At 41.9% G+C, this 27,797-nt stretch overlaps 1 protein-coding gene across 2 annotated transcripts; it reads left to right on the top strand.

Moving 5' to 3' along the window:
- The first annotated feature begins 345 nt into the window (after positions 1–345).
- DNAJC18 (DnaJ heat shock protein family (Hsp40) member C18) lies at positions 346–27,566 on the top strand. Of its 2 annotated transcripts, XR_013996049.1 has the most exons (10): positions 788–892; positions 2,551–2,737; positions 9,919–10,064; positions 13,093–13,278; positions 14,014–14,123; positions 15,090–15,199; positions 18,263–18,435; positions 24,165–24,311; positions 25,822–25,977; positions 27,409–27,566. XR_013996049.1 is itself a non-coding variant. In XM_081092268.1 (8 exons), the coding sequence occupies exons 1-8, from the start codon at positions 853–855 to the stop codon at positions 24,287–24,289; spliced, it is 1,077 nt and encodes a 358-aa protein (XP_080948394.1). In that variant the 5' UTR covers positions 346–852; the 3' UTR covers positions 24,290–24,389. The 2 variants fall into 2 exon arrangements, 1 of the variants encoding a protein (XP_080948394.1); XM_081092268.1 differs by lacking the exons at positions 25,822–25,977; positions 27,409–27,566 and having other exon boundaries at positions 346–892; positions 24,165–24,389.
- Positions 27,567–27,797: the final 231 nt, after the last annotated feature.

Here is a 27,797-nt window from a genome sequence, read left to right as displayed (position 1 = left end):
GGAGGAGGGGCATACCAGACTGCTCTCTAACCACATAAACCTACCTCACTCTTCTACCTTTTGTGGCTCTTAAGTTCCCAGGGTTGGGTTCAGAATCCCCAAACCTGTCTCTGAATCTCCAACAGGCATTAGTGTATATTTGTTTCTTTAAATTTTTATTTATTGATCTCAGAGAGAAAGAGGGAAAGAGGGAGGGAAGGAAGGAGGGAGGGAGGGAGAGAGAAAGAGAGGGAGGGAAAGAGAGAAGCCAGCTATTCCCATTTATACATCCATTGTTTTGATTCTTTTATGCGCCCTGACCTGGGATGGAACCCGCAACCTTGGCATATCCCGACGATGCTCTAATCAACTGAGCTATCCGACCAGGGGGCATTAGTGTATATTTTAAAATGACATCCTGAGGAGAAAAATAGTCATACTGTCACGCTCTAGCGGTGCTAGAGTCTAGCTAGCCCATAGTTTGCAAAGCCTTTTCCAGGCAGGATCTCATCACGCCTCCTCGAATGTCCCCAGTTTTAGGCAGAGCCAAAGCCACTATCCCCACTCCGCAGATGAGGAAAAGCTGGGCCCACAGGGCCATGGTTTCCTGCTGTGAGCCACTAGCCGCGCAGCAGTCAACTAGCAGCAAGCCACCCCACAGGCCTCGCTTTCACAAAGTGAGAACCCCTCACTCCTTAGCATCGCCGACTGTCCCCTCGTCCGGAGCCTGCCGGAAGTTGTAGTCCAATGTCCCGCAGCTTCAATGGGCTGGACTACAACGACCAGCATGCCCTGCGCTTCTTGCCCCGCCCCCCATCTTTTTCAGCCTCAGGCGCCGGGGCGGTTCGGTTGACCTGCTGACTGGAAACCAGAATGGCAGCTACTCTGGGCAGCGGGGAGCGCTGGACGGAAGGTACCAGGTCTTGGTCTTAGGGTGGGACAGGGCAGGGTTCGGCAGAGATCAGAGATGGGGACCTTGAAGGTGCCCGAAGGCTGAGATTCTGGGCCTCAGGTGAAGAATGGAGGCCTATGAGAACATGTTGAACCCGAGTAGGGTTCCGGATGAGGTGGTGGACCGCCCAGGGTACGATCCAGAAACCAGGAGAGCTGGCTCAGGCAGAGGAACCGACCGGCAGCCCAGAGTCACCCGTGACGACTTGTTGCCTCCAGCCCCCAGCCCCGCCCCGCCAGGGCCCCGCCCAGGCTCCGCGGCAGTCAGACCGCCTGCACCTGGGTGTCCAGAGGGCCAGCAGGCTGTGAGGTCTCCCGCAGCTTTCTTTCCCGGCCCTTATCCTCGCTACCAAACTGGGCTGCTGGATCCTTGGTCTCAGTTTACTCTTGTCTCTGCAGCCCGCATCAAGGCCGCCAGGCCGGCCTTTTCTATCCTACAGTCAGGCAAAGAGTATTGATCCAATACCTGTTTTGAATCCTGCATTATGCTTGCTGATCCCGCAGCGGGGACTTGACAGACGTGTGCCCCTGAGATCACAGAACTCTTTAGTTCACTAAGGGAGTACGACAGGCAAACAGCCAATTACAAAACAGGGCCAGTTAAGTCCTGGGCTGTACACAGCAAGGTTTAGTTCTGGGAAGCACACTGACAAGGAACCCAACATGGCCTGGGTGTCAGAGGTCTTATGGAGATAGTGTTACATAGGATGACATAACGAATGGTTGGAGTTAGTCAGGCTGACCTAGTGGAAGAATGGTGCAGGCAGAAGGAACAGAGAAAAGAGAAAGCACTGCTGATCTGAAAGGAGTTTGGTGTGGCTAGAACATAGACCGGTTACGAGCATGTGGTCAGAGATGAGGCTAGAGAGGCACCTGAGCCCATGATTAGAAATTTGCAATTAGAATTGGCCAATGAGCAGTGCACAGTCACTAGGGGATGTTAAGCAGGAGAAGAATGTTTTAAAAACCTTTCCCATATCCTCCAGATGGGACATGAGTACTTGCCTTCTTTGACTGGATTACTATGGTCCTCTTTACATTCTGCAGGTGTTAGGGTTCATTGAACTCTCTCCCTTTATAATGTTTTTATGGTCAGGAATAGATCTTACCTGTACATCTCCTTGATCTATTTAACCAGTGTCCTAATCATCAGTTTAAAAGAATTGAACTCATCTCTATTTTAAATCTTAGTGGTGGGAGGAATTGCAACAAAAACTGTTATTTTATGAGCAATGTCACTTCTGACCATGGACCACAGAGAACGGGGCTTCCCACAGCATTGCACTACAGGCAAGGTATTGGGCAGACAACTCTTGAGCACCTTTTCTGGGTTTGAGTCAAAATTATTTGCTGACTGACCACTGTAGCTATGGTGGACATTATTATGCTTTATATTTCTGGCATTATAAGTTTGTCATGTTTGCCTCCACATTTTCTGTATTGCTTTCTCAAGGAAGATGTTTGTTCGTTCTTGTATGGATGCTTAAAAGTTAGCATGATGTCAGTAGCCTGGCCCTCACCTGCTCATATCTACAAGCAGCCTCCCAGATGGCTAAGGGAGGTAGCAAAGTTGATTTGCAGGTCAGACTGAGACCTCATGGAGGGGCTGTTGCTTTGCAGCTTACATTGATGCAGTTAGAAGAAACAAATACCCAGAAGACAGACCTCCTGAAAGTCATGATCCCTGTGGTTGCTGTAACTGCATGAAGGCGGAAAAGGAAAAGAAGTCTGAGAATGAGTGGAATCAGACCTGGCAGGGCGAGGGGAGTGCCACTTATACTGAGGACCAGCTGCTTGGGGTACAAAGGTGAGCCTGTGATGGGATTAATTGAGTGATTTTATGTAGAATGCCTGGCACAATGTGCTATATACTATTAGTATTGACTGCTATTGTTATTGTTTATTATTATTACTAGAGGCCCAATGCACGAAATTCGTGCAAGAGTAGGCCTTCCTTCCCCCGGCTGCCAGCACCGGCTTCCCTCTGGCACCTGGGACCTGGGCTTTCCTTGCAGCCCTGGCTTTGTCCAGAAGGTCATCCAGAAGGACGTCTGGTTTAATCAGCATATTATGCTTTTTTATTATAGATGATGATGATGATGATGATGATGATTGAAGCATAATAGCTTCTTCACCTCAGGGGCAGAACTAGGTGGACATGGAGTAGTGAGGTGTAATCTGAGGTATCTTTCCTGCTTCTATAAAAGAGGCAGGAAAAATCAACTAGATATAACAGACATCTATATAACATTCTACCCCAAAACAGCAAAATACACTTTCTTCTCAAATATATTTGGAACAGTCTCCAGGATAGATCATATGTTAAGTCATAAAACAAGCCTCAATAAATTTAAAATAATTAAAATCATACAGTGGCCTGCTCGGCCAGTGTGGCTCAGAGATTGAGCTTCAACCTATGAACCAGGAGGTTACAGTTCGACTCACGGTCAGGGCACATACATGCCTGGGTTGTGGGCTCTATCTCCAGTAGGGGGCCTGCAAAAGGCAGCCGACTGATGATTCTCTCTCATCATTGATGTTTCTTCTCTCCCTCTCCTTTCTCTGAAATAAATAAAAAAAAATTTTTTTTAAATAAAAATTTTTAAAAAAAATCATACAGTGGCCCAGGCTAGGTGGCTCAGTTGGTTAGAGTGTCATCCCACACACCAAAAGGTTGCAGATTCGATTCCCAATCAGGGCACATACCTAGGTTCTATCCCTTGGGTGAGGATAAACAAAAAAATCATACAGTGTATGTTCTCTGAAATCAACAACAGAAGGATTTGCAAATATTAAAATTAAACAACATATTCCTAAATAACAAAGGTTACAGAAGAAATCACAAGGAAAATCAGAAAATTCTCTGAGATGAATGAAAGTGAAAATACAGCATACTGAAACATAATGGATGCAGCTAAAGCAATACTTAGAAGGAAATTTATAGCTGTAAATATATATTTAAATCTCAAATGACTAACCTAATCTTCTACCTTAACAAACTAACAAACAAAAAAAGAAGAGCAAACTAAATCCCAGAAAGAAGACTGAAGGAAATAATAGAGTGGAAATAAATGAAATAGAAGATGGAAAGGCAATAAAGGCAACAAAACCAAAAGTTGGTGTTTTTTTTTTAAATATCAACAGAATTAACAAACTTTCATCTACACCAGCGATTTTCATCTTTTTCATTTATTTCATGACACACAAACTAATTACTAAAATTCTGTGGCACACCAAAAATATATATTTTGATCTAACAAAGAATAGGTATAATTTTGATTCATTTACACCGGGTGGCTATTGTTGGTTGTTGTCATCATTTTTATTTGACAATCTAAGGCAGGGGTGGTAAACATCCAGCCCTTGGGCTGTATAAGGCCCACAAAATCATTTGGTCTGTCCCTGCCAAGGCAACCACAGAGGGACTTGAAATTCAGTAAATCTAGGAGCTTTTTTCATAGCAACATAAATTTATATTAAGTGAATGATGTTAAGTGAATGATGTTATAAATATACAAATGGCCCTTGCCAGAAAAAAAAGTTTCCCACCCCTGATCTAAAGAAAAAGAGGTCAGTACCCCTGGCTAGTAGGTATTGCATGTTTTAAAAATTCTTGTGGCACACCATTTGGAAATCTCTGATCTAGACAAACCAAGAAAAAAAAAGAGAGAATATTTAAATAACTAAAATCAAGAATGAAAGTGGGTACATCACACTAATCTTACAAAAATAATGATTATAGGAAAGTACTATGAATAATTATATGCCAACCAATTAGACAACTTAGATGAAATGGACAAATTCCTAGGCAGATACAAACTACTGAAACTGTTTCAGAAGAAACAGAAAATCATATAGACCTATAAGAAAGAGATTGAGTTAATAGTCCCAAAACTTACCACTAAGAAAATGCCAGCCAGGATGGCTTCACTGGTAAAATCTACTGAACAATAATTAACTAATCCTTCACAAACTATTACAAAAAAATACACGAGAAGGGGACACTTTCCAACCCACTCTATGAGACCAGTATTACCCTGTAACCAAAACCAGACAAAGACATCACAGGAAATTTAAACTATCAACTAATGTCTCCATGGATATATATTTCAGAAACATATAAAAACATAAAAAGGATTATAGACTTGGCCAAATTGTATTTATCCCAGGAATACAAGGTTGCTTAACATATGAAAATCAATTAATGTAATACACCATATTAATAGAATAAAGGACAAAAGCCACATGATCATTTAAATAGGTGCAGAAAAAGCATTTGACAAAATTTAATACTCTTTCATAATAACAACACTCAACATGGTAGGAATAGAAGGACACTTCCTCAACCTACAAATAATCCACAGCTACCATTTACAAATAATCCACAGCTACCATCATACTTAATGATGAACAATTGGATGCTTTCCAAGATCAGAAACAAGACAAGTATGTTCACTCTAGCCCAGCCGTGGGCAAACTACGGCCCGCGGGCTGGATTCGGCCGTTTGAAATGAATAAAACTAAAAAAAAAAAAAAAAAGACCGTACCCTTTTATGTAATGATGTTTACTTTGAATTTATATTAGTTCACACAAACACTCCATCCATGCTTTTGTTCCGCCCCTCCGGTCCAGTTTAAGAACCCATTGTGGCCCCCGAGGCAAAAAGTTTGCCCACCCCTGCTCTAGCCACTTCTGTTCAACACTGTGCTAGAGCTCCAAGCCAGGGAAGTTAATCAATAAAAAGAATTAGAAGCCATCTAGATTGGAAAGAAGTAAAACTGAATTCACAGGTGATATGATCTAGTATAGAAAATCCTAAGGAAAACACACACACACACACGCTATAGAACAAATAGGGGAGGTTTGGGGGGTAATGGGATGAGGACACATATGTAATACCTTAATCAATAAAGAAATTTTTTAAAAAAGAACAGCCCTAACTGGTTTGGCTCAGTGGATGGAGCGTCAGCCTGCGGACTGAAGGGTCCCCGGTTCGGTTCTGGTCAAGGGCATGTACCTTGGTTGCAGGCACATCCCCAGTAGGGAATGTGCAGGAGGCAGCTGATGGGTGTTTCTCTCTCATCTATGTTTCTAACTCTTTATCCCTCTCCCTTCCTCTCTGTAAAAATATCAATAAAATATATATTTTTTAAAATCAATAAAATATATATATATATATTTTAAAAAGAACAAATAAATGAGTACATCAGAGTTGCAAAATGTAAGATCAGCATACAGAAATCTTTGTTTTTCTATACAATAACAATGAACAATCCAAAAATGGGGATGGGGGGTGGGGGTGGGGACGACAAACAATGCCCAAAAAGCCAGTTTCATTTATAACACTATCAAAAAAGAATAACATGCTTAGGCATAAATTTAGCAAGAGAAGAGTAAACTTTTATATTGAAAACTATAAAACTTTATTATAAGAAATTAAAGATCTAAATAATGGGAAGATAAAGTGTTCATGGATTAGAAGGCTTATTATTGGTAATTTGTAGTAATCCCCAAATTGATCAACAGATTTAATACATCCCTATCAAGTTGCTCTTGTTGCAGAAATTGACAAGCTGTTCCTAAAATTCATATGGAAATGAATAGCCAAAACAGTTTTGAAAAAGAAGAACAAAGTTGGAGGACTCATATTTCCTAATTTTAAAACATACTACAAAGCTACAGTAATGAAGACAATGTGGACTAGTATAGGATAGACATGTAGATTAATGAAATATAATTGAGAGTCCAGAAATAAACCTTTATTTATATTATGGGCAATTGATTTTTGACAAGAGTGCCAAGACAATTTAATGGGGTAACAAATTGTCTTTAACAAATGTTGTTTGGACAACTGGATAGCTACATACAAAAGAATGAACTTAGACCCCTCCTCACACAAATACAAAAATTAATTCAAAGACCGAATATAAAACCTAAATGTAAGAGTGAAAACTATAGCCCAGCTGACATGACTCAGTGGTTGAGTATTGACCTATGAGCCAGGAGGTCAGGGTTCGATTCCTGGTCAGGGCACATGCCTGGGCTGTAGACTCGATCCTCAGTGGAGGACATGCAGGAGGCAGTCAATCAATGATTCTCTCTCATCATTGATTTTTCTATCTCTCCCTCTCCCTTCCTCTCTGAAATCAATAAAAATATATATTTAAAAAAAAGAGTGAAAACTATTAAACTCTTAGGAAAAAAACATAAATGCAAGTCTTTGTAACATTGGATTAGGCAATGATCTCTTGATATACCACCCAAAACACAAACAACAAAAGAAAAAATAGATTAATTGGATATTATCAAAATTTAAAACTTTTGTACTTTAAAAGATACCATCAAGAAAGTGAAAAATCAACCCACAGTACAGGAGAAAATATTTTCAAATTATATATCTGATAAAGGACTTGTATCCATATAAAATACTCTTTTTTTTAGAGAGAGAGAAAGAAGGATAGATAGAAACATCTATGAGAAGCATTGATCAGCTGCCTCCTGCACGCCCCTACAGCCAGCATCCTGGGCATAGGATGTGCCCTGACCTGGAATCAAACTGATGAGCTCTTGGTTCATGGGTCGATGCTCAACCACTGGGCAACACCAGCCGGGCCCATATAAAGTACTCTTACAATTCAAAAGCAAAAAGACAATTCAATTGTAAAATGGGCAAAGGATCTGAATAGGCATTCCTCCAAAGAAGACAAACAAATAGCCAATAAGCACATGAAAAATTGCTCAGCATCATTAGTCATTAGGGATATGCAAATCAAAGTCACAATGAAATATCATACTATCTCATATCCACTAGGATGGCTATAATAAAAAAGATGTGTTACTGCCAAAACCGGTTTGGCTCAGTGGATAGAGCGTCGGCCTGTGGACTGAAAGGTCCCAGGTTCGATTCCGGGCAAGGGCATGTACCTGGGTTGCGGGCACATCCCCAGTGGGGGGTGTGCAGGAGGCAGCTGATCGATGTTTCTCTCTCATCAATATTTCTAACTCTCTATCTCTCTCCCTTCCTCTCTGTAAAAAATCAATAAAATATATTTAAAAAAAAAAAAAAGATGTGTTACTTACTATGAACTCTTCAACAAGGCTTTGGGTCTCTGCCTGCCTAACTGAATTGTGTAGTAGCAAAAGACTGGAGACATTCTAAATGCCCATCAGTAGGGGATGTACTAGTATATACATCAATAATGTGCAGCTTTTTAAAAGAATGAGGTAGATATATAATACTAGCCAATATTTATGTAATGGCAGATGCTGTCAAGCACTTTGGTGAATATTTCATTTAATCATAGCTCTGTGAAAACAGTAGTCATTATGAGTCCATTTCAGAAGACAACGCTAAGGCACAGAGGTTACTTACACAGTGAGATCAGGTCCCAGCCAGCGCGTTTTGACTCCAGAGTTCATGCTCTGGTCCAGCAGGTCTCAAAGTGTGGTTTAGGAATCCCAAGACCCTTTTGAGGGGTCTGCAAGTGTAAAATTATTTTATAATACAAACATGATTTGCCTTTTTTCATTCTTATTCTCTCAGGATTGTACAGTGAAGTTTCTGAGAGGCTACCTATATGTAATTATATCATCACTTTATGTTTAAAAAAAAATTTTTTTGTTAATCCTCACCCGAGGATATTTCTTCCACTGATTTTCAGAGAGAGTGGAAGGGAGGGGAAGAGACAGAGAGAGAAACATTGATGTGAGAGACACATCGAGTGGTTACTTCCTGCACATGCCCCAACTGCAGCTGGGGATAGAGCCTGTAACTGAGGTACCCTGGACTGGAATCGAACCCACGACCCTTCAGTCCACAGGCTGGTACTCTAACCACTGAGAAAAACTGGCCAGGGCTGTGTTTTAAATTTGTTTTGTTTTCATTTCTAGTAAGGTAAATATTGATAGATATAACTCACATGAACAAAAGCTCTTTGGGGGTCTTTAATAATTTTAAAGAGTATAAAAAATTTTCTGAGATCAGAATGTTCAGAACTGACACTCTAGTCTAAACTATTATTCTATACTTCCTATCTCTGTTTGTTATGGATCAATCTCTAAGAGAAATTGTTAGTTTATAAAAGCAAGATTAATTTAGAGAGGTGATTATAATTATCTAAAAGCTGCCATTTAAGTAAGAAAAAATAGAAAGGTATCTATACATATAATCACTCTGTATATAGGACTCAAAGGAAACTCATAACAGTGGTTGTCCTTAGGGTGGGTTACTGGGTGACAGGGAATGGGGAAGCAGGAAATTTTTTCACTGTATATAATTTAGTACTGTTGGATATTTTTCTTCTACCATGTGTCTATATTAACTTTTAAAAACAAAGTTTAAAAAGATAGCCATAGCCCTGACCGGTTTGGCTCAGTGAATAGAGCGTCAGCCTGCGGACTCAAGGGTCCCAGGTTTGATTCTGGTCAAGGGCATGTACCTTGCTTGCAGGCACATCCCCAGTGGGGAGTGTGCAGGAGGCAGCTGATCGGTGTTTCTCTCTCATTGATGTTTCTAACTCTCTATCCCTCTCCCTTCCTCTCTGTAAAAAATCAATAAAATAAAAAAAAGATAGCCATAAGGAGAGAGGGGGAGAGAGGGAGAGAGAGAGAGAGAGAGAGAGAGAGAGAGAGAGAGAAATGCACACAAATTAGGGTGGTTAGGTGTTTCTTCTAGCATTACTGTCCTGTGGTTCAACTCTCAGGACCCTAGCCTGCACCTTGATAGTAAGATTTAGCACAGTTGTTCTATTCACTTGCAGGAATATAGAAAGAATAAAATATTAGATGTAAAAATGCTTTGAAAGGCATTGAGTTCTCAGTGGGAGGACATTGTTAATGACTATGAATGTTTCATTAATGTTTCAGCAATTTTCTTTTAAGTTTGTTTTAGGGCTCACCAGTTGGAGGGAGGATCAGTGTACTATTTTGCAGTTACTTGTAAAAAAGAGGCCTTTGTAGACATATATGTTTCTGATGTGTGTTTTTAGAATCAAGAAATGCAGAAATTACTATGAAATTCTGGGAGTTTCTCGAGATGCCAGTGATGAAGAGCTTAAGAAAGCTTACCGAAAACTTGCCCTGAAATTTCACCCTGACAAGAACTGTGCTCCGGGAGCAACAGATGCTTTCAAAGGTCTGGTCCTGAACTAGGGCTTAATTCTGCCCTTCTTGTGATGTTCTCTCATAACAAGTTGTTTTCAGACTCCCCTGTAATTCTTTTATAAAGCCACAGCAGAGGTTTTTTTTCCCCTGCCACACCTCTTAAATAGTGATTATCAGAATAGCTTCCTCCTGTCTTCATTCACTTCACCTTAATTGCTTTTGGAAAAAATATTTGGTTTCTTTGTAATACTTTTTGGAACTGTATATCCATTGATTCCACAAATATTTATTGAATATCTGTGTGCCAGATGTCATGGTGAGTATAACAAACATGATTCCTCTTGTGGAACTTATAAGCCAAGTAGGGCCTAGACAGCATTCCTAAGCTTCTCTGGCCATGGAGCTCTTTGTTCATGAAACCTGTTATTAACATGTTCATATGAAAAATCTGTGTAAACTTTTTTTTATTGATTTCCATGATACTTTAAGAAACATTCTTAAAAATATTTTTGACCCAATACATAAATAAAAATCTTACTTAAGAGCTTCAAGCCAGTGAAGTCATTGACTCAGGCAAGGATTATCAATGGATGTTAAAACCAAAGGGTGATAGGTGGTTGTTGAATAGGATATTCACATGATGTCAAAGTATTACCCCACAGAATACTTATTGATTATAAAAGGGGGAAATTCCTTTATAATGGAGATATCTAGCTGTTACCACTTTAACCAAATAATCCAACTTATCACTAGCACTGGAACAACCTAACATTATGTAGTATAGCACCTATGTGGTATTCTTGCCAAAATGTTTGACCTGAATTTAACATTGAGAAAATAAACAAAATATGAGACATTCTACAAAGAACACTGAGCTACTCTTCAAAAAATTCAATATAATGAAAAGCAAGTAATTTGGAGAGACTGTTCTGGATTAAAAGAAACTAAAGAGATGTAAAACCAAATGCAGTACATAAACCTTGCATGGATTTATTGGGTAATAATGTTACTTTCTTAGCTGTGATAATGGCATTGTGATCATGTAGGAAAATGTTTTTCTTTTTAGGAGACATATGTTGAAATATTAGGGGTAAAGTGTTATAATGCAGCCTACTTCCCATGGCTCAGCAAAAGAAATGTTTATGTAACTAGAGGCCCGATGCATGAAATTCGTGCACTGGGGGCAGGTCCCTCAGCCAGGCCTATGCCCTCTTGCAGTCCAGGAGCCCTTGGGGGGTGTCCAAATGACAGCTAAGCCCATGGTCGGACATCCTTAGTGCTGCCATGGAGGCGGGAGAGGCTCCCGCCAAAGCCGCTGCACTCGCCAGCAGTGAGCCCGGCTTCTGGCTGAGCAGTGCCCCACCTGTGGGAGCACACTGACCACCAGGGGGCAGCTCCTGCATTGAGCGTCTGCCCCCTGGTGGTCAGTGCATGTCATAGCGACCAGTCGTTCCACCATCCAGTTGATTAGCATATTAGCCTCTTATTATATAGGATATGTATGTATGTATGTATGTATGTATGTATAGAGAGTTAAGGAAAGCAATGTGGCAAAATTGATGAATTAAGGTAAAGGGTATACATGTGTTTATTGTACTCTTTTTCAACTTGTTTATAGATTTGAAATTTTTCAAAAGAAAAATTAAAAAATTATAGATCAGAGAAATTTTTTTAAGTCACCATTTGCCTCAGATTATGTGCCATTGTGAATCTAGTTCTTCCCCACAGTTTCTACAGAGAAACAAATAGGTAACCCACCTTCTCTTTACACCTTCATGTAAGGTATCTCACAGACTAATGCCATTTCTTTGATAAATCTGCCATATTTCAAGGGATGTGAATGTTTAAGCAACTTTATTTAGGTTTTTGTGGGGGTTTTTTTCTGTTTAGCTGTTTTATTGCTGTAAATATTTAATAATTACTTAGGTAGAAGAATCATAAAAAAATGCTCTTTCTGACTGTGTTTTGATAGATTTGACTGACTCACGGGTAGGGGTGGGGATGTTTTAAAAGATTTTTCTGCTCTAGTCGGTTTGGCTCAGTGAATAGAGTGTCAGCTTGTAGACCAAAGGGTCCAGGTTTGATTCTGGTCAAGGACACGTACCTTGGTTGCTGACTTCTCCCCAGCCTGGGCCCTGGTGGGGCTCATGCAGGCGGCAACCAACCGATGTGTCTCTCTTACATCGATGTTTCTGTCTTTCCCTCTCCTTCCACTCTCCCTAAAAATCAATGGAAAAATATCCTCGGTTGAGGATTAACAAAAACAAACAAACAAACAAACAGATTTTTCTGGGGGCATTCTTTAATTAGAGGTATGGATTATATGTTTATGTTAAATGAAATTGGACAAATAGGGAGGAGAGGTGATGATAAGCATATGTAATCTATTCAGTCTTTGATCTCTCACTAATTTCTAAAGGCTATTTTGTAAAGGAAGCTGAATAAGATTGTGGTGAGTAAGGATTTTGCTTTTAGCCAAACAATAATTTTACTGGTTATTTCATTCAAGAGATTATTTCTATACTTCAAGTAGAACACCACTACTTATGTATGAACTATTTCCAGTAATAAACTATAGCTCTCAAATGAAATAAGAACATTTTTGATGAATGAAAACAGTAGTTCTTAGTTCATCTTGAGTGCAGTGTTGTTTTCAAACTAGATCATGGAAAATTTCAAGGGCAAGCACTTTGGTGAACTTTCTAGGCCCAACCACTTCCCTTCGAGTGGTCAGCAAACTCATTAGTCAAAAGAGCCAAATATCAACAGTACTTCTTCAAAATAGACTCGCCCAGGCCGAAACCCGACTTCTGCGCATGGGCCACGAAGTTTCAGTCGCACTGTACGTGCACGGCCGAGTGGTATTTTATGGAAGAGCCACACTCAAGGGGCCAAAGAGCCGCATGTGGCTCATGAGCCGCAGTTTGCCGACCACGGTCTTAGGCCCCTGTGAAGTTATCCAGCACCAATCAACTCTGGGCTTTTCATTGCAGCTACTGTGATCACCCTCAGCTACAGCAAAGACTATGTACTCAGGTACTTTTTTGTTTTGGTTGCAGCAATAGGAAATGCCTTTGCAGTTCTTAGCAATCCGGACAAGAGACTCCGCTATGATGAATATGGAGATGAACAAGTGACTTTCACTGCCCCTCGAGCCAGATCTTATCATTATTACAGGGACTTTGAAGCTGACATCACTCCAGAAGAGTTATTCAATGTCTTCTTTGGAGGACAATTTCCTACAGGTCAGTATCCCAAAATTATCCTGAAAAAATTTATATATCAGCAAGCTCCTGTTTGAGGATCTGAATGGAGGGACATGATATGATGAAAACAGCAGGAATTTGGAATCAGGCGAACTGGGATTTGAGTCAAGTCTCTAGCCTCCAACTGTGCATGAGTTTGACCAAATCCCTTAGTCTCTCTTATCCTGTTTCATCACCTGAAAAATGGAGTTAGTAATACCTACCTCACAGGGCTGCTGTGAGGATTAGATATTTCTAAGTGCTTTATGAATAAGTAACAATATACCATTTGTTCTTGTTATTATTATTGCAAAATAGCAGCTATATAAAGATAAAAGTTAGAAAAGCACCCCCAGAGAGTTGGAAATCGGTTTAATTAAATGCCCAGGAAGTAAGATGAATTTTATGAGTTGCTATTAAAGATTCTGATATTGGGCAAGGAAGCAAAAGCATAAGCAGTCAGACAAGACCCATGGCCCAGATGCTCTTTCTTTACTCCCCTGTTGGAGTTCTCTCACTCACTGGTTATAAAGGACTATTTAAATAAAGGCAGGAGAGCTAAGCACATTCCATCTCCAGCTGGTTCACTTGGCTTGCCTACGGTCTTATTTTTCTACTGGGCAAAATGGGACAATACTCTAACCACAGAGGACCTAATTGGGAAGAAGGACCTTGGAAAAGGCAAGGAAGAAGTGTTTGCCATATCCCATACTAAGGGTTTTTCTTCTTTTCCAGGAAATATTCATATGTTTTCAAACGTGACAGATGATACCCACTATTACCGCCGGCGGCACCGACAGGAGAGGGTGCAGAAACGGAAGGAGGAGGAAGAGGATAAACCTCAGGTACGTGGGGAGGACAGGAGAACTGCTGCTCATAAACACTTGTACTAAGCGGCCTTTATGGTATCTGATCAGGTGTTAGAAGTTTAACCTGAGGATATGTTACTGAAATGTGCTTTAGAAAAGCAGAGGCAATGGTAAGAAGAGCTGGGTAATTGACTCAAAGAGGCCAGAATAGTAACTCTCTTACCTACCCATTCTTCGGTGGCTGGCCCAGGAAACTATTTCCCTTGTGGGGTACTTCAGTCAAGGTTTTCTTGAATGCAGAAAATACAAATTATCAATTTAAGGTAAGGGATCTAGGGGGGTCTCATGAAGTTCAAGGGCAGGAAGTGCAGCTATGTCTCATGATAGATGGAAACCAGGCACTGGGGTGCTGTCAGGCACCCACACAACTGTGCTCTCCGTGACTAGTTGGGGCCATATTATCTCCAGTTTTCCCATCTCTTTTCATCTGCTTTGTTCTCTGTAATCAGCCTGGTTTGTCCTACTTCCCTTTGCAAATGGCCAATCCCCAGTGCCTAAGAGTGACTACCCTGGCAGTCACTGGTGATAGATCTCAACCCCAAATTCCTATGGGGTGGGGAATGTGATTATCCTTGCTAGATTAGATGTCCCCCAGTCTGTTCAGCTGTGACCGGCAACAAAGTTATATAATACTAACATGACCCCATGAGAGTAACAGTCTGGGCAGACTCACCCAGAAGTGTCTGCTTCATTTGTCTTAGAAAAGGGAAATACAGGAGAATTATTGGGTGTCAATCAGGTTGTGGGTGGGTCCCCTTCAAATTTCTCAGCAGAAAGAACAGAGTTGTTTGGTACTTCTCTGCGAAGTATAGCCTTCCCAAAAAAGCCTTGGGCTTTGGGCAGTGCATTGGTAATTTGTATTTTCTTTGGGAAAAGAATCTTATTTTCTATAAGTTTTATATTGATGAAGAACACTTACACCAAATATATTTTCTTTTTCAGACTACGTATTCTGCATTTATTCAGTTACTTCCAGTTCTTGTGATTGTGATTATATCTGTTATTACTCAGCTGCTAGCTACTAATCCCCCATACAGTCTATTCTACAAATCGTAAGTCAAATATTTATGAATCTTAACAATAATCTGAAGAGTAAAAGACTTGAAGGTTTTTCCTGTATGTTACTAACATTTCATTTCACCTTTTGTTGTAAAAACACAGATTTTGTATTTAAAGGAACAGTTGGATAGTAATAGTGCAAAAATTCTCAAAAATCCTGTAGGCAGTTTCCTGTGTGCTCAGGACATGGATTGTTTTGTTGTACAGCGACATCATCTGGTCAGTTGCAGGACAGCAACAACTGGCTTCTGAAGGACTAATAAAATAACTCCAAGTTCAGGTCAAATCCTTATCACACCATGTTAGAAAGGGCCTACTGAGCTTGTGATAGGATTGCTGGACTCCCCCACCCCCTCCCCACCTGGATCTGGGAACATAGTAACTGAGATCCAGTGATTTTAAATTTAAGAAATTGCAAAAATAGAACATTTATTCATAAGGCTCCATAGTCAACCATAGTATCACATTCTTTTGCTGAAAATGTAGAAAATCATTGTAATTTTGTATCTCATGCAGATTATGAGCTCTCATAGGAATATTTTAATTTCTTCCATTAATTATTTCAATTAATTCAATTTTCAAAGTTAGTCCCCAGAGCATAATCAGCATCAACTGGCAACATGTTAGAAATGCATACTCTTGCCCTAGCCTGTTTTGCTCAGTGGATAGAGCATTAGCCTGCAAACTGAAAGGTCCCAGGTTCGATTCCAGTCAAGGGCACATGCCCGGGCTATGGACTCAATCCCCAGTGGGACACTTGCAGGAGGCAGCCGATCCATGATTCTCTCTCATCATGGATGTTTCTGTCTCTCTCTCCCTCTTCCTTCCTCTCTGAAATCAATAAAAATATATTTTAAAAAACATAAATGTATTAGAAATGCATACTCTTAGGTTTCACTCCATATCTATGGAATCAGAAACTCTGAGGATGAGAACCTGTGTTGTTTCTTTTAATCCTCACCCGAGGATATTTGGATATTTTTTCTATTGATTTCTAGAGAGTAGAAAGGAGGGAGGAGGAGGGAAGAGAGAGAGAGAGAGAGAGAGAGAGAGAGAGAGAGAGAGAGAGGTGAGAGAGACACATAGATTAGTTGCCTCCTGCACTGGCTGGGGTATCTGCAATTGAGGTACATGCCCTTGACCAGAAATCAAACTTGCAACCCTTCAGTCCACATGCTGATGTTCTAACCACTAAGCAAAACTGGCCAGAGCAATAATGTGAGTTTCAACAAGCCTTCCAGATTATCCTGGTCCATATGAATGTTCAAGAATCATTTATTTTTAAAAATTAGTCATGATAAATTAGTCATTACTTATTATTATAGTTTAGCAGACAAAAATCTTACAAAATGCAGTCCATGAGGCAATACCCAACAGGAAGAGTCTTTTTTTTAATATATTTTTTTATCCTCAGCTGATGACATTTTTTTATTGACTTGAGAGAGAGAGAAACATTGATGTGAGAGAGAAACATTGATCAGTTGCCTCCTGTACACACCCGGACCCAGGATCAAACCTGCAACCTAGGTATTTGCCCTGGCCAGAAATCTAAGTGGTAACCTTTTGGTGTATGGGATGACACTCCAACCAACTGAGCTGCCCAGCCAGGGCAATAGGAAGAGTCTTCGTTGATGATCACTATAGACTGAAAACTATCATTTTAAGTCAATATCTTCATTTTACAAAGAAGAAATCTGAGACTCAGAGATGAGTCATTACTATTAGATTACAGTGGCCTGATTCCCTCCATTTCCTGCTTGCCATGTTTTTCCATACGCTATTGCTACCTCCTTTCTTGTCAGGTAGTGGGGCAGTCAGAAACCTGCTAACAGCTTCCCAAAGGGAAGTGAGAGAAGTCATGACCTGAGCTCTCAGACATTCGGCAAGATCCTTAAGTAGAGAGAACAAAGAAGAAGGCTGGGGAAAAGTCAGCTGTAACTCATTTGGGATAGAATTTGTCCAGTTTGAATAAAATCAACTTGCATTTTGCACATTGCTGTCACATTGTTTTCATTGGAATTTGAGTTCCCTTCTATACTTCTTTATGGTTAGAATTTAGTTAACCCAGACCTGTCAATGTTTCTAAGCACCAAATACCATTGGATATCTTAGACCACAGAGAGTTAGCCCAGAAGCATCATTAAAATTTTTTTCTTAGTTTTTTGCAGTTCTCACTTAGCAGCTATGTGTGTACATTTTATTTTGTCCTAAAGATTGATGCTAGGTGGGTATAATCTACCTGGTTATTTATAAGCTAGAGGTCCAGTGCACAAATTCATGCACCAGTGGGGTCCCTCGGCCTGGCCTGCGGGATTGGGCCAAAACTGGCTCTCCGACATCCCCCGAGGGGTCCCGGATTGTGAGAAGGCGCAGGCCAGGCTGAGGGACCCCCACCCGTGCATGATCAGAGCCGGAGAAGGATGCGGGAGGGCTCCAGGCCATGTCCGGCCTGTCTTGCTCAGACCCGAGCAGCAAGCTAACCTACCGGTAGGAGCGTCTACCCCAGCTGGTCAACCAGTCGACTGTCTGCCCCTTGGTGGTCAGTGCACACATAGCAAGCAGTTGAGTGGCCTCAGCATATTATTAGCATATTATGCTTTGATTGGTTGAATGGATGACTGGACACTTAGCATATTAGGCTTTTATTATATAGGATAGTGTACTGTAACAATCAGTTTATTCAACCAACATTTACCAATAGCCTGCTCTGTGCCAGGTACCATGCTAGGTCCTACACAATATCCAAATTGTTTTTTAAGCATTAGCATTCTACTTTTAGCATAGAAAGCAGTATAAGAGAGGTGGCTTCTTTAAGAGAATAAAGTAACTATGCTGAGGTGAATCCACAGTGTGAACATGCTCATAGAGTAGCAATAATGACAACATTACAGTTACTGCTTTGCTAGGGAAGTTACAAATGCTAGGTGCATTAGACAATGACACCTACGTCTGCCCTATGAAGAGGTAATTGTGACCATGGTACTTGTGAGGCCAGTGATGAGTAATATTGCCAAATATAACAAGTTTACCTGAGCCTCTCTCTCTCCATATTTCAGGGCCATGGGCTATACCATTTCTAGAGAAACCCAGAACCTGCAGGTGCCTTACTTTGTGGATAAAAACTTTGACAAGGTCTACAGGGGAGCATCTCTGCGTGAACTGGAGAAGACGATAGAGAAGGATTACATTGATTACATCCAGACGAGTTGTTGGAAGGAGAAACAACAAAGTAAGATACTCTAAAAGGGGCTTTAGCTGGTGCTTCCAACTTAAGGCATCCCCAGCTTCCTGATCCCTCCTCTCCTTGTCCGGGCCGCACATACTTACACCGTACGAACAGAAAGAGGACAGAGGCCATTCAGGGTACTGTAAAAAGGGGGCACACGTAGCCAGAACTTGGAATCTTAGTTGCCTTTTTGTTTTCTGTCTCTGAGTCTCTCTCTCTCTCTGCCCACCTGCCCATTCTCCTCTCTCTGCCAACTGCCCTCTTTTGCTTCCTCGAGCTCTCCTCCTTCATAACCTTATCTTGCCATGGTCAGTCTTCCAACTTCTCTAGCCGCCCCCCCCCCGCCCCCAGTCATTGGCCCCTTTCTACATCACAAGCTTCCTCTGGAAGTTCTCTTTGCTACCTAGTTTGGTCCAGTTTCCTAATTCCACATTCCCTAGAGGGAAATCTGTCTGATCCAGCCTAACTTTATTTTTCTTTCTAAAGACTAGTTTATTGATTTTTCAAGAGAGAGGAAGGGAGAGGGAAAGGGAGGGGGAGAGAGAGAGAAACATTGATGTGAGAATGCAACATCCATCGGCTGTCTCCTGCACGCCCCCTACCAGAGCTAGAGCCCAACCCAGGCATGTGCCCTTGAACCCGAAACCTCCTGGTGCCTGGGACAATGCCCAACAACTTCGGCCAGGTCCAGCCTACTTTTTGAGCCAAACCAAAGGTTTGCAGGCTGTTGGTATTGAGTCACAGGCCCCCTCCCTTCCCCTCTGTCAGCTTAGGCTACACAGAACAAAAGGGACCGTCCCTGGGTCTGCCCCTTCGCTATGGGTGAGTCTGAGAAGGCCTTCTACTCTGTTTCCCTCTCTGAAGACAGTTTGGGTAACAGTGTCTGCCACTTGGCTTTCAATTCCAGTGAGTATTGATGGGGAGTGCTGGTAGCAAGAGTAGCTCTGTCTCTCAGCCAGCATGTTCACTTTTCATCCCACTTGAATTCCACATACACACAAACTCACACACACATGCACATGTACACATATACCATTAGTATCTATTTATTATAAAACTTGGCTTTGGTTAATTTTTTAAAAGCGAGCTCTAACTCATTTTTTAAAAACTTATACTGGGTATTATTAAACATCTAAAAGTGTCTGATAAAATTAGCTCTTCAGTCATAGTGCTGCTAAGCCCTTGCTGACCCATCATGCATCCCAGCCCCACCCCCAAGTTAATCTCTCCTTCCTGTGTTCTTAAAGCACTCTGCTCGTCCTATTAGCAGAGTACTGCCCTCATACTGTTAGTGTTCCGTAGGTACAGGTCAGTCTCCGTGCTGGACTATGGGCTCTCTGAGGACAAGAACCATGTCTTAATAATTTTGTGTCTCAGGCACCTGGCCCTTGTTTCAGAACAGGTGCTCAACAAGTGTCTTTTGAAGAGGAGATTCTCAGAACTGGAAAACAATGAAAATGCTGAGGCTTAGGAATCACAGAACAGGGTTAGTGTCCAAATCCTAGCCCTTAGGGACCTTGTCTCTGCCCCCTACAAGCAACTGAACTCTCAGGTACATTAGGAGCATGGTAGGCAATGGCTCCGGGGTGCAAGGGGGAAGTAAGCAGGAGGAGGAAGTTGCTTTTTATTGAAAAGTCTGAGGGTTCAGAAAGTACCCGACTTCATGTTAAACTAGGTTTTGCAAGTTTTTAAAAATCAGAAAAGAGCCGAAACCGGTTTGGCTCAGTGGATAGAGCGTCAGCCTGTGGACTGAAAGGTCCCGGGTTCAATTCCGGTCAAGGGCATGTACCTGAGTTGCGAGCACATCCCCAGTGGGAGATGTGCAGGAGGCAGCTGATCGATGTTTCTCTCTCATCGATGTTTCTAACTCTCTATCTCTCTCCCTTCCTCTCTGTAAAAAATCAATAAAATATATTTTAAAAAAATAAATAAATAAAAAATAAAAATAAAAATAAAAATCAGAAAAGAAATTGGAGCAAGATAAAGGCCTTAGACCAGCTGTTCTCAACCTGTGGGTCGCGACCCCTTTGGGGGTCGAACGACCCTTTCACAGGGGTCACCTAAATACATCCTGCATATCAGATATTTACATTACAATTCATAACAGTAGCAAAATTATAGTTATGAAGTAGCAACGAAAATAATGTTATGGTTGGGGGTCACCACAACACGAGGAACTGTATTAAAGGGTCGCGGCATGAGGAAGGTTGAGAACCACTGCCTTAGACTAAAAGGCCATATATTTGTGGATCCAAATCATGGGAAGGCCATAGTGTGTGTCCTGAAAGTTCCCCATTGTTTTGGGCCCTGGGAGGGTTTGGAATTTGTTGCTTTCCACAAGAACTAGATGCAAATCTGCATTTCACATTGTTCAGACACACACCTACCCACACACATACCCCAACGGAAACTATGCAAAGAGCTTATAATAAGGATTGCACCTATAATAAGGTGGCTTCTAGGCTTTTGTCCTCATCCCCATGAGGCCTAGTTTCGGGGCTTTCGCAGTCTCCAGATATAAATAAAAATCCAGTGAGTAAACATGATGCATGTACCCACAAGTTCTAAATGGGGTTATCAGCACACATCCCTTAAAAATCTATTTCTGGTATTTAAGGATGGTGATGGTTGTCCGCAGCCTCCACACAACCCAAGTGCCATTTGAGAACCAGCAGCATCTGCCCTCCGGTTCCAGCAGCAAGTGCAGCCAACAAGGTTAAATTTAGCACTTGGAGGTTGTAAAAATAAACCCACTTGAGAACAAAGTTCACTCTTGGCAAAATACTGAGTGGAAACTGTTTTTAGCAAAGTTAGCCATTATCTTTTTAAATCTTTTGTTCATGTCTTTTCTCTCCTTTCCCTGAGAATGCTTAATCTGAATGAACTTCTGAGTAATCCTTTAATATGAATACAATTGCTGTTTTCTCCTTCACAGCTGCAACTAGATAATAAACCTGATGCCAGGGGAAGTGGCCATGCCACTGGCCTGGGATGGACAAAAGTGATAGGCAGGAACTGCCTGAACTGATCTGAGATCCTCTCCAGGCCCTGGAGAGGGTAGTAGAGTGGGTAGAAGCTTAGGCTTTGAAATGGGGATAAATGAACTTCTTCCTAGAGAGTGTCTATGGATAATAGAAGATGATATGGGCATAACGCTTACCATGGTGGTGGAGCCCAGGCCTTGCTTGGCCTTGCTAGACTGGATGCAGCACTGTCTCATGGGGCCTGCTCACAGTGTGGCTGGGATCTTCCAACTGTCAAGATTCTGATCTGAGCTTTTGGGCAGAGTACTCCTGGGAGAGGTTCTGGGACTTGCTTCTCTTGGCAATTTGCCTGAGTCAGTTTACCTTGAAGACTCAAAGCTCTGTCCATCAATTACACTGGCATTGAGGGCAAGGGAAATATTTTGCAAAGAATAAAAGATGTTCTCTTAATCCTGTCCCTCCCAAAGATTTCTTTTTCTCTTAGAAGTTATTGAATATTAACAGAACTTGTAAAAAGTAACATATTATTTGAGTTGACCTTTTTCTCATTGAAGGGCAAAGGATTCACTGACAGTTTGGAGAGAAGTTTCTCTAAGCATGGTGGCAGAGGTGTGGGACATGGTTCCGTAAAACACTGACTTGTGCAAGGTCATTGCTCTGGAGCAGGGGTCTCAAGATCTAGATCAGTGATGGCGAACCTATGACAAGCGTGTCAGAGGTGACACGTGAACTCATTTTTTTGGTTGATTTTTCTTTGTTAAATGGCATTTAAATATATAAAATAAATATCAAAAATATAAATCTTTGTTTTACTATGGTTTCAAATATCAAAAAATTTCTATATGTGACACAGCACCAGAGTTAAGTTAGGGTTTTTCAAAATGCTGACACGCCGAGCTCAAAAGGTTCGCCATCACTGCCCTAGAAGCATTGAAACCCAGTTTCAATGAACTTTACAAGAAGTAATGTGGCTTTTTGAGAAAGGCATTCATATATGTGCAGCTATCTTTCCCAGCTTGCTACCGTGGTCTTCAATGTAGAAAATAGTGAGAATCACTAGCCTTCATGTTTTCTGGAGCGAGATTTCAGGAATGAGGCATTTAGATAAGCTTGGTAAGCAAAAAATCTAAGGAAATAAAAAAAATGAAAGGATGAGAAGAATAAAACACCCCACGACAATCATTTAAAGGAAGAGCAGAGCCACAGAATCTGCTCCGTACACTGATGTAACTGTGATTCCAGAGAACCAAGGGGAAGACTGACTTTATAGAGGCCTCCTGACCAGCTCCCCACGCGCCAGAGGAGCCCGGGAAACGGAGTCAGTGCTGCACTCTGGGCAGCACCTAAGGGCAGAGGGCTTTCCCTTGGGCGCAGCACATGATCCTCCATGAAGCCCCATCACCTGCAACGATGACGGTGCCAAGGCCAGCTCTGGCCAGCAGGCACTGCAGGCACTCGCACCAAGGGAAGGGAGCACATTGTTCTGAAGCCTGGGAGACCTGCTCTTTGCCAAGCAACTGCTGGGCTAGGGCCCAGACTCTGAGCCCTCATTGTAGAGGAAGGGTTTTCATGCATATCCACCCCTCACCCTGGAGTCCTGCACTTAATCTGCACTCTGGGCCTTACTTGGTGTAAATAGAATCATTGTGAGCAGAAATGCCAGACAGTGTTTTGTGTTGATAGAAGCTTATTCAGAAACCAATGCCCATTGTTCCCCCTGTCTAAGTATTAATTCCTGTGTCCCAGGCAGCTCGCTGATTAATGACAGGTGCCTCTGGTTCCACCAAGAAAAACAAAACCTGTCGGCAAGATGATTAAGAATGGATAGCACATCTCCAAATGATTAAAATAGCATTTTCACAAGTACGGCCATTGAAACATTGAGTAGCTGCCTACTGTTGGAGGCTTTCAGAAGCCACACAGCCCATCCAAGCATGCATCCTGTTAAAACATGTCTCTGGAGGTGCTTGTCAGGCCTTCCCTCCTAATATTGTCTCTGAAACTTTACAAAAGAATAAAAAGTAGAGGCAGCCAACCATGTTGAGTTGGGGAAGACAGCAGATTATATTCTGGTTAAAAATAGAATGACCTTCTCCCACCATTAAGAGAAAATGAAATTCCTTTAGTCAAGGAGACAAAGGTCACTGGATCCAGATGATTTCACTTTTAAAAGGGCCCAGCTGCCTCTGGCCTTGGAATCAGGGACTCCACATGTGGCGAGGGAATGAAGAAATCCTCCAGCAACCTGGCCTTCTATAGAAGGCTTACCCACCAGAAGTAGGCTGCCTCAGTTGGTGTGTATGAATTATGATCCAGCAAGGCAAGGGAAAGAATGAAGCAGCTGTCTTTGTTTCAGATGACAGGAACAGGCGATTGGACTCCATTCTCTCCCAACTGCCATCTGAATACCATTTGTAGGAAGACCGTGAAGAAGAGTCTCCTCTTACTGCACACGTACAGGCTTCCCAGCTCTGGTGCCAAATGTTCTATTGACAAGAACTAAGTCTGGTACTCTTACAACGGAGCACAGACGCCGTAGCCCTCCAGGACCACGGTGTCCTTTAACCCTTAGCACCTGGTGTAGTATAGGTGCCTGGTACTCTGTGTCTTGAATAAATGCCTGTTTCTTAAATATAATTGAAAGAGAAAGTATTAAATAAAGTAAAAGAAGCTTTGATTCCAGAAATACTGAAATGCAGCAAAGGACCTCAAGTTCTTTGATGAATTGGTTTCTCTTTTATCTTTCAGAGTCCGAGCTGACCAATTTGGCAGGATTATACAGAGATGAACGATTGAAAGAGAAAGCAGAGTCGCTGAAACTTGAAAACTGTGAAAAACTTTCCAAACTCATTGGCCTACGCAGAGGTGGCTGAGAGGATGATAGTCCTATGCAGGGTCGGGGTTTTGCTACTTGTTACTACTTATGTTCCTAATTCCATTTTATAATACAAAACTAGGAAATGATGAACATTTTACAATGTGCTAACTTTATTTGGTGGGCTGAGTTGAAGGTGCTTGAGCATGGAGCCAGACTTGTCATCACAGAATCCCTTCCTGGGGATTGGCTCCAGGGGCCAGGAACAGCTCATCTGAGTTGAATTAATGACAAAGTGTTGGATTCAGCCCCCCCGCTCCACACCTGCCCTGCCTCTAGGAATGCAAGTCAGGGCATCCCAGAGCAGATTCATGTTTTCTTCTTTTGTCTCCTCTTCGCTAACCACTCATCCTAGGCAGAGCCAAAGCAGCTTAATAGTAGTTGTTTGCAAAGTGCACCAAAAATTAGACCTCTCCCTTCATGAGACTCCCCCAGGATTCGGCCTGTGGAACATACTCCTCCTCATATGTCCACTTTCTAAGGGGAATGTGGAGAAATGTAAACTATTGTAGTCAATAGTTTCCTACTTGCCCAATCTCTATTCAGAGTTACTAGCAAAATGCCTGATCTGAGTTTTTTACTTCCTTAATTGTCTCTCTTGCAGAGGGACCAGAAATTAAAAGCTATTGAGTGAAACAGCTCAATGGAAGCAGGGGCCAGGGATGAAGGTAAAATGTAACCTTTAGTCTCAGCTTCTCACTGAAAGTTCCCTAGTCCACAATAGAACCCAGAGAATGTTCTTTTTGCCATTTCCCCTTGTAGCATCACAGGAACTGAGTCCCTACACCCCAGAGGTGTAGTGGTCAGACTAAGAGGAAGCACTGCCAGCTAACTGGGCTATTTGCTCAAGCCTAGAGATAGAGGGGAGAGACCTTTCCATGGCTCTGGGGATCTGGTGTTGGCTCCAGCGGTCACTTTGTCTGATCCTATAGTTTGTGATATGAGAGGCTTTTTCATGTGGTCAACGTTGACTGAGTGCCTGGGATGAAGCAAGGGCTCTCAATGCATTTTCCTACTTTAGCCTCCTCACAGCTCTGTGAAGTGGACATGTTATCCCTGTTTTTATGAATGAGAATATTGCCCCGGAGAGGATGAAAGGTTAACCCGAGTCACATAAGTGGTAATGGCAGAGCTAGACGGAGGTCTGATTATCAAGTAGAAAGTGTGAGATCATCCCCATTTCTCAGGTCATTCTAGCCAGATTGGTAAAGCTGAATCTTTCCCAAAGATGCCCCTGCCCCCTCCCTTCTGACCCCGTATCCTTTCTGTGGCAGCCCATCATCCATTCAGGACACCTTTCCCCCTGGTCTTCAGGAACCAAGACTCCATACCAACTTTGTATACAAAACAAAAGGTCCCTCAGAGGCAGGCAACCCTTTCCACAGGTGACAAGGAAGGAGTAAGTTGCTTCCTGTGCTTGTAGTTCCAGACTTCCTGCTGAGCCAAGCTACCCGAGCTGCCTAGATTATTATGAATCTGAACCTGGAAGAATCAGTAAGTGACTGTGGTCTACACTCATATTTTCTCCAGGATGGAAGAAAAATTCCTGTTGGAAGGAGATTCTGCATGAAAACTGATTTCCAGAGTGGAGTTTCTCCTTTCAGATGCTCGGTCATGATTCAGACAGATGTGTCTGGCACGGTTCAACATGAGGACATTCCACAGGGTCAGGAGATGCCTCCAGAGGTAAAGAGTGGGGCTTTAGTGGCTGGTAGAGGACAACTGCTCAGCTGTGGGGAGGAGGAGCAGCTCCCGATATAGCCAGATTTTGCTGCCCAACTATGTCTGTCCTCCTGGATTTGTGAGGCTTTCTTGTCTCCCTCTGAGTGACAGAGGAGATTTACACAGTAAAATGTGCCTGTGAGGCAAACAGGCTTATAGAACATTTTCCTGTGCACACCAAAATCAACGCTCTCCTCTCAGCCCCAACCCCTGCTAGAAAATGGGCCATAAATTAAACTGACTTGACAGGTTAGATGAACCTACTGTAGATGCCCCTGAAGAGTGTGGCCACACGTTTTATAGATTTCATGGCAGACATTAGTTATCTGTGATGATACTAAATAGAGGCAATACTAACTACAATAAATGTCAGACCTATTGTCTGTCTTTATAGAACTGATGGTACTATTTAATTTATTACCTAGGAGACCACAACACTCACATCTGGTTTTCCTCAAGATAATATTTGCATTCGGTTGAAGGATAATTTATTTGTTACAGTCCAGAATATTGTTAAACTAAAATTTCCTGGGTTATACTTTAGATGGGTTGTCTACATGGTGGTAATCATAAGGATTTTCCTCTAGCCTACATCCTTTGGAAGGTTTCCTAGTCATATATAAGCTCTTTAGGTAAGGCTTATTCTTGCTGTCAGAACTTGGTGTGCAGCGCTAGTCCATGTCATGAGCATTAGGACAGCCTGAAGATGTGTAATGGGAGAGGGGCTAAGAAATAAGGCTTGAGGCTCAAGCAAAAATGGAAACTCTCATCATTAGGATGATAGTGCTCTTTGCACTGCATGATCAGCAGTGAGGAGGGGAGCATGAAAATCCTCACACCAAAGGACACTACAGCTTGAAGGAATCCATGACCCCTGATTAGCAACCCTGGGGTTCATCTGCTCAAACCAGAAAATGTCTGAACTTCCTTATCAGCTCCAGGCCTCACAGATTGGAAGAAGTGACCAGTAAAAAATGCAATTGCTATGCTTTCTGTTGGAAACTATTAAAAATTACACTGAACTCCCAACCCCACTGGAACATGAGATCCAGCAGCCTGGCCAACCTATGTGTTATTCTCATTTCATCCTCACACTCAGGACAGGCCTTGTGAGGAGGCACTATTGGGGTTCTAGAAGCTTTCTGTTACAACTGGCCACACATGCAAGTAGTCTCTGCATGCATGATCCTCACAGGAGCTAGCACTTAATCAGTATTTATTTTGGATTCATTTAAGGTGTAAGCTTAGTATCCTAATACACTTGTTTTTGGAAAGGGCCAAGTTATTGTACATCTTAATTTTTGAGCCTGCGTTGTTGATACCTCGTGCAATGACCACCAAGTAACTATATACCCATGTGTTAGATATTAATTACATCATTTGCATCCCATTCAGTATTTGGAATTAAAGATGTGAATGTTCTGTGACCAGAGCCAGGTTTGATACAGATGGAATCAGCTCCGGTGGAGTCCTGAGAAATCTGGTCACCTGATCTACTGCATCTGAATTAATTGTATTTTAACACAGAAAGAAATTAAATGATTTTATATATAAAAAAGGCTTTGTTTTTCCTTTGTTGTTTTTTAAAATTTTTAAATATATTTTTTATTAATTTCAGAGAGAAAGGGAAAGGAAGAGAGAGATAGAAACATCAATGATGAGAGAGAATCATTGATTGGTTGCCTCCTGAACGTCCCCTACTGGGGATCGAGCCTGCAACCCGGGCATATGCCCTTGACCGGAATCGAACCTGGGACCCTTCAGTCCGCAAGCTGATGCTCTAT

Source organism: Myotis nattereri (genome assembly GCF_964212035.1).
Source record: "Myotis nattereri genome assembly, chromosome: 5".
NCBI lineage: Eukaryota > Metazoa > Chordata > Mammalia > Chiroptera > Vespertilionidae > Myotis > Myotis nattereri.
Note: the sequence above shows the minus strand (reverse complement) of the source record. Positions and strands in the feature narration are given on the sequence as shown.

Coding starts and splice junctions, on each gene's coding strand:
- DNAJC18 (XM_081092268.1), top strand. CDS start 853: ATGGCAGCTACTCTGGGCAGCGGGGAGCGCTGGACGGAAG. Junction 893..2,550: donor CGGGGAGCGCTGGACGGAAG/GTACCAGGTCTT, acceptor GTTGCTTTGCAG/CTTACATTGATGCAGTTAGA. Junction 18,436..24,164: donor TTGGAAGGAGAAACAACAAA/GTAAGATACTCT, acceptor TTTATCTTTCAG/AGTCCGAGCTGACCAATTTG.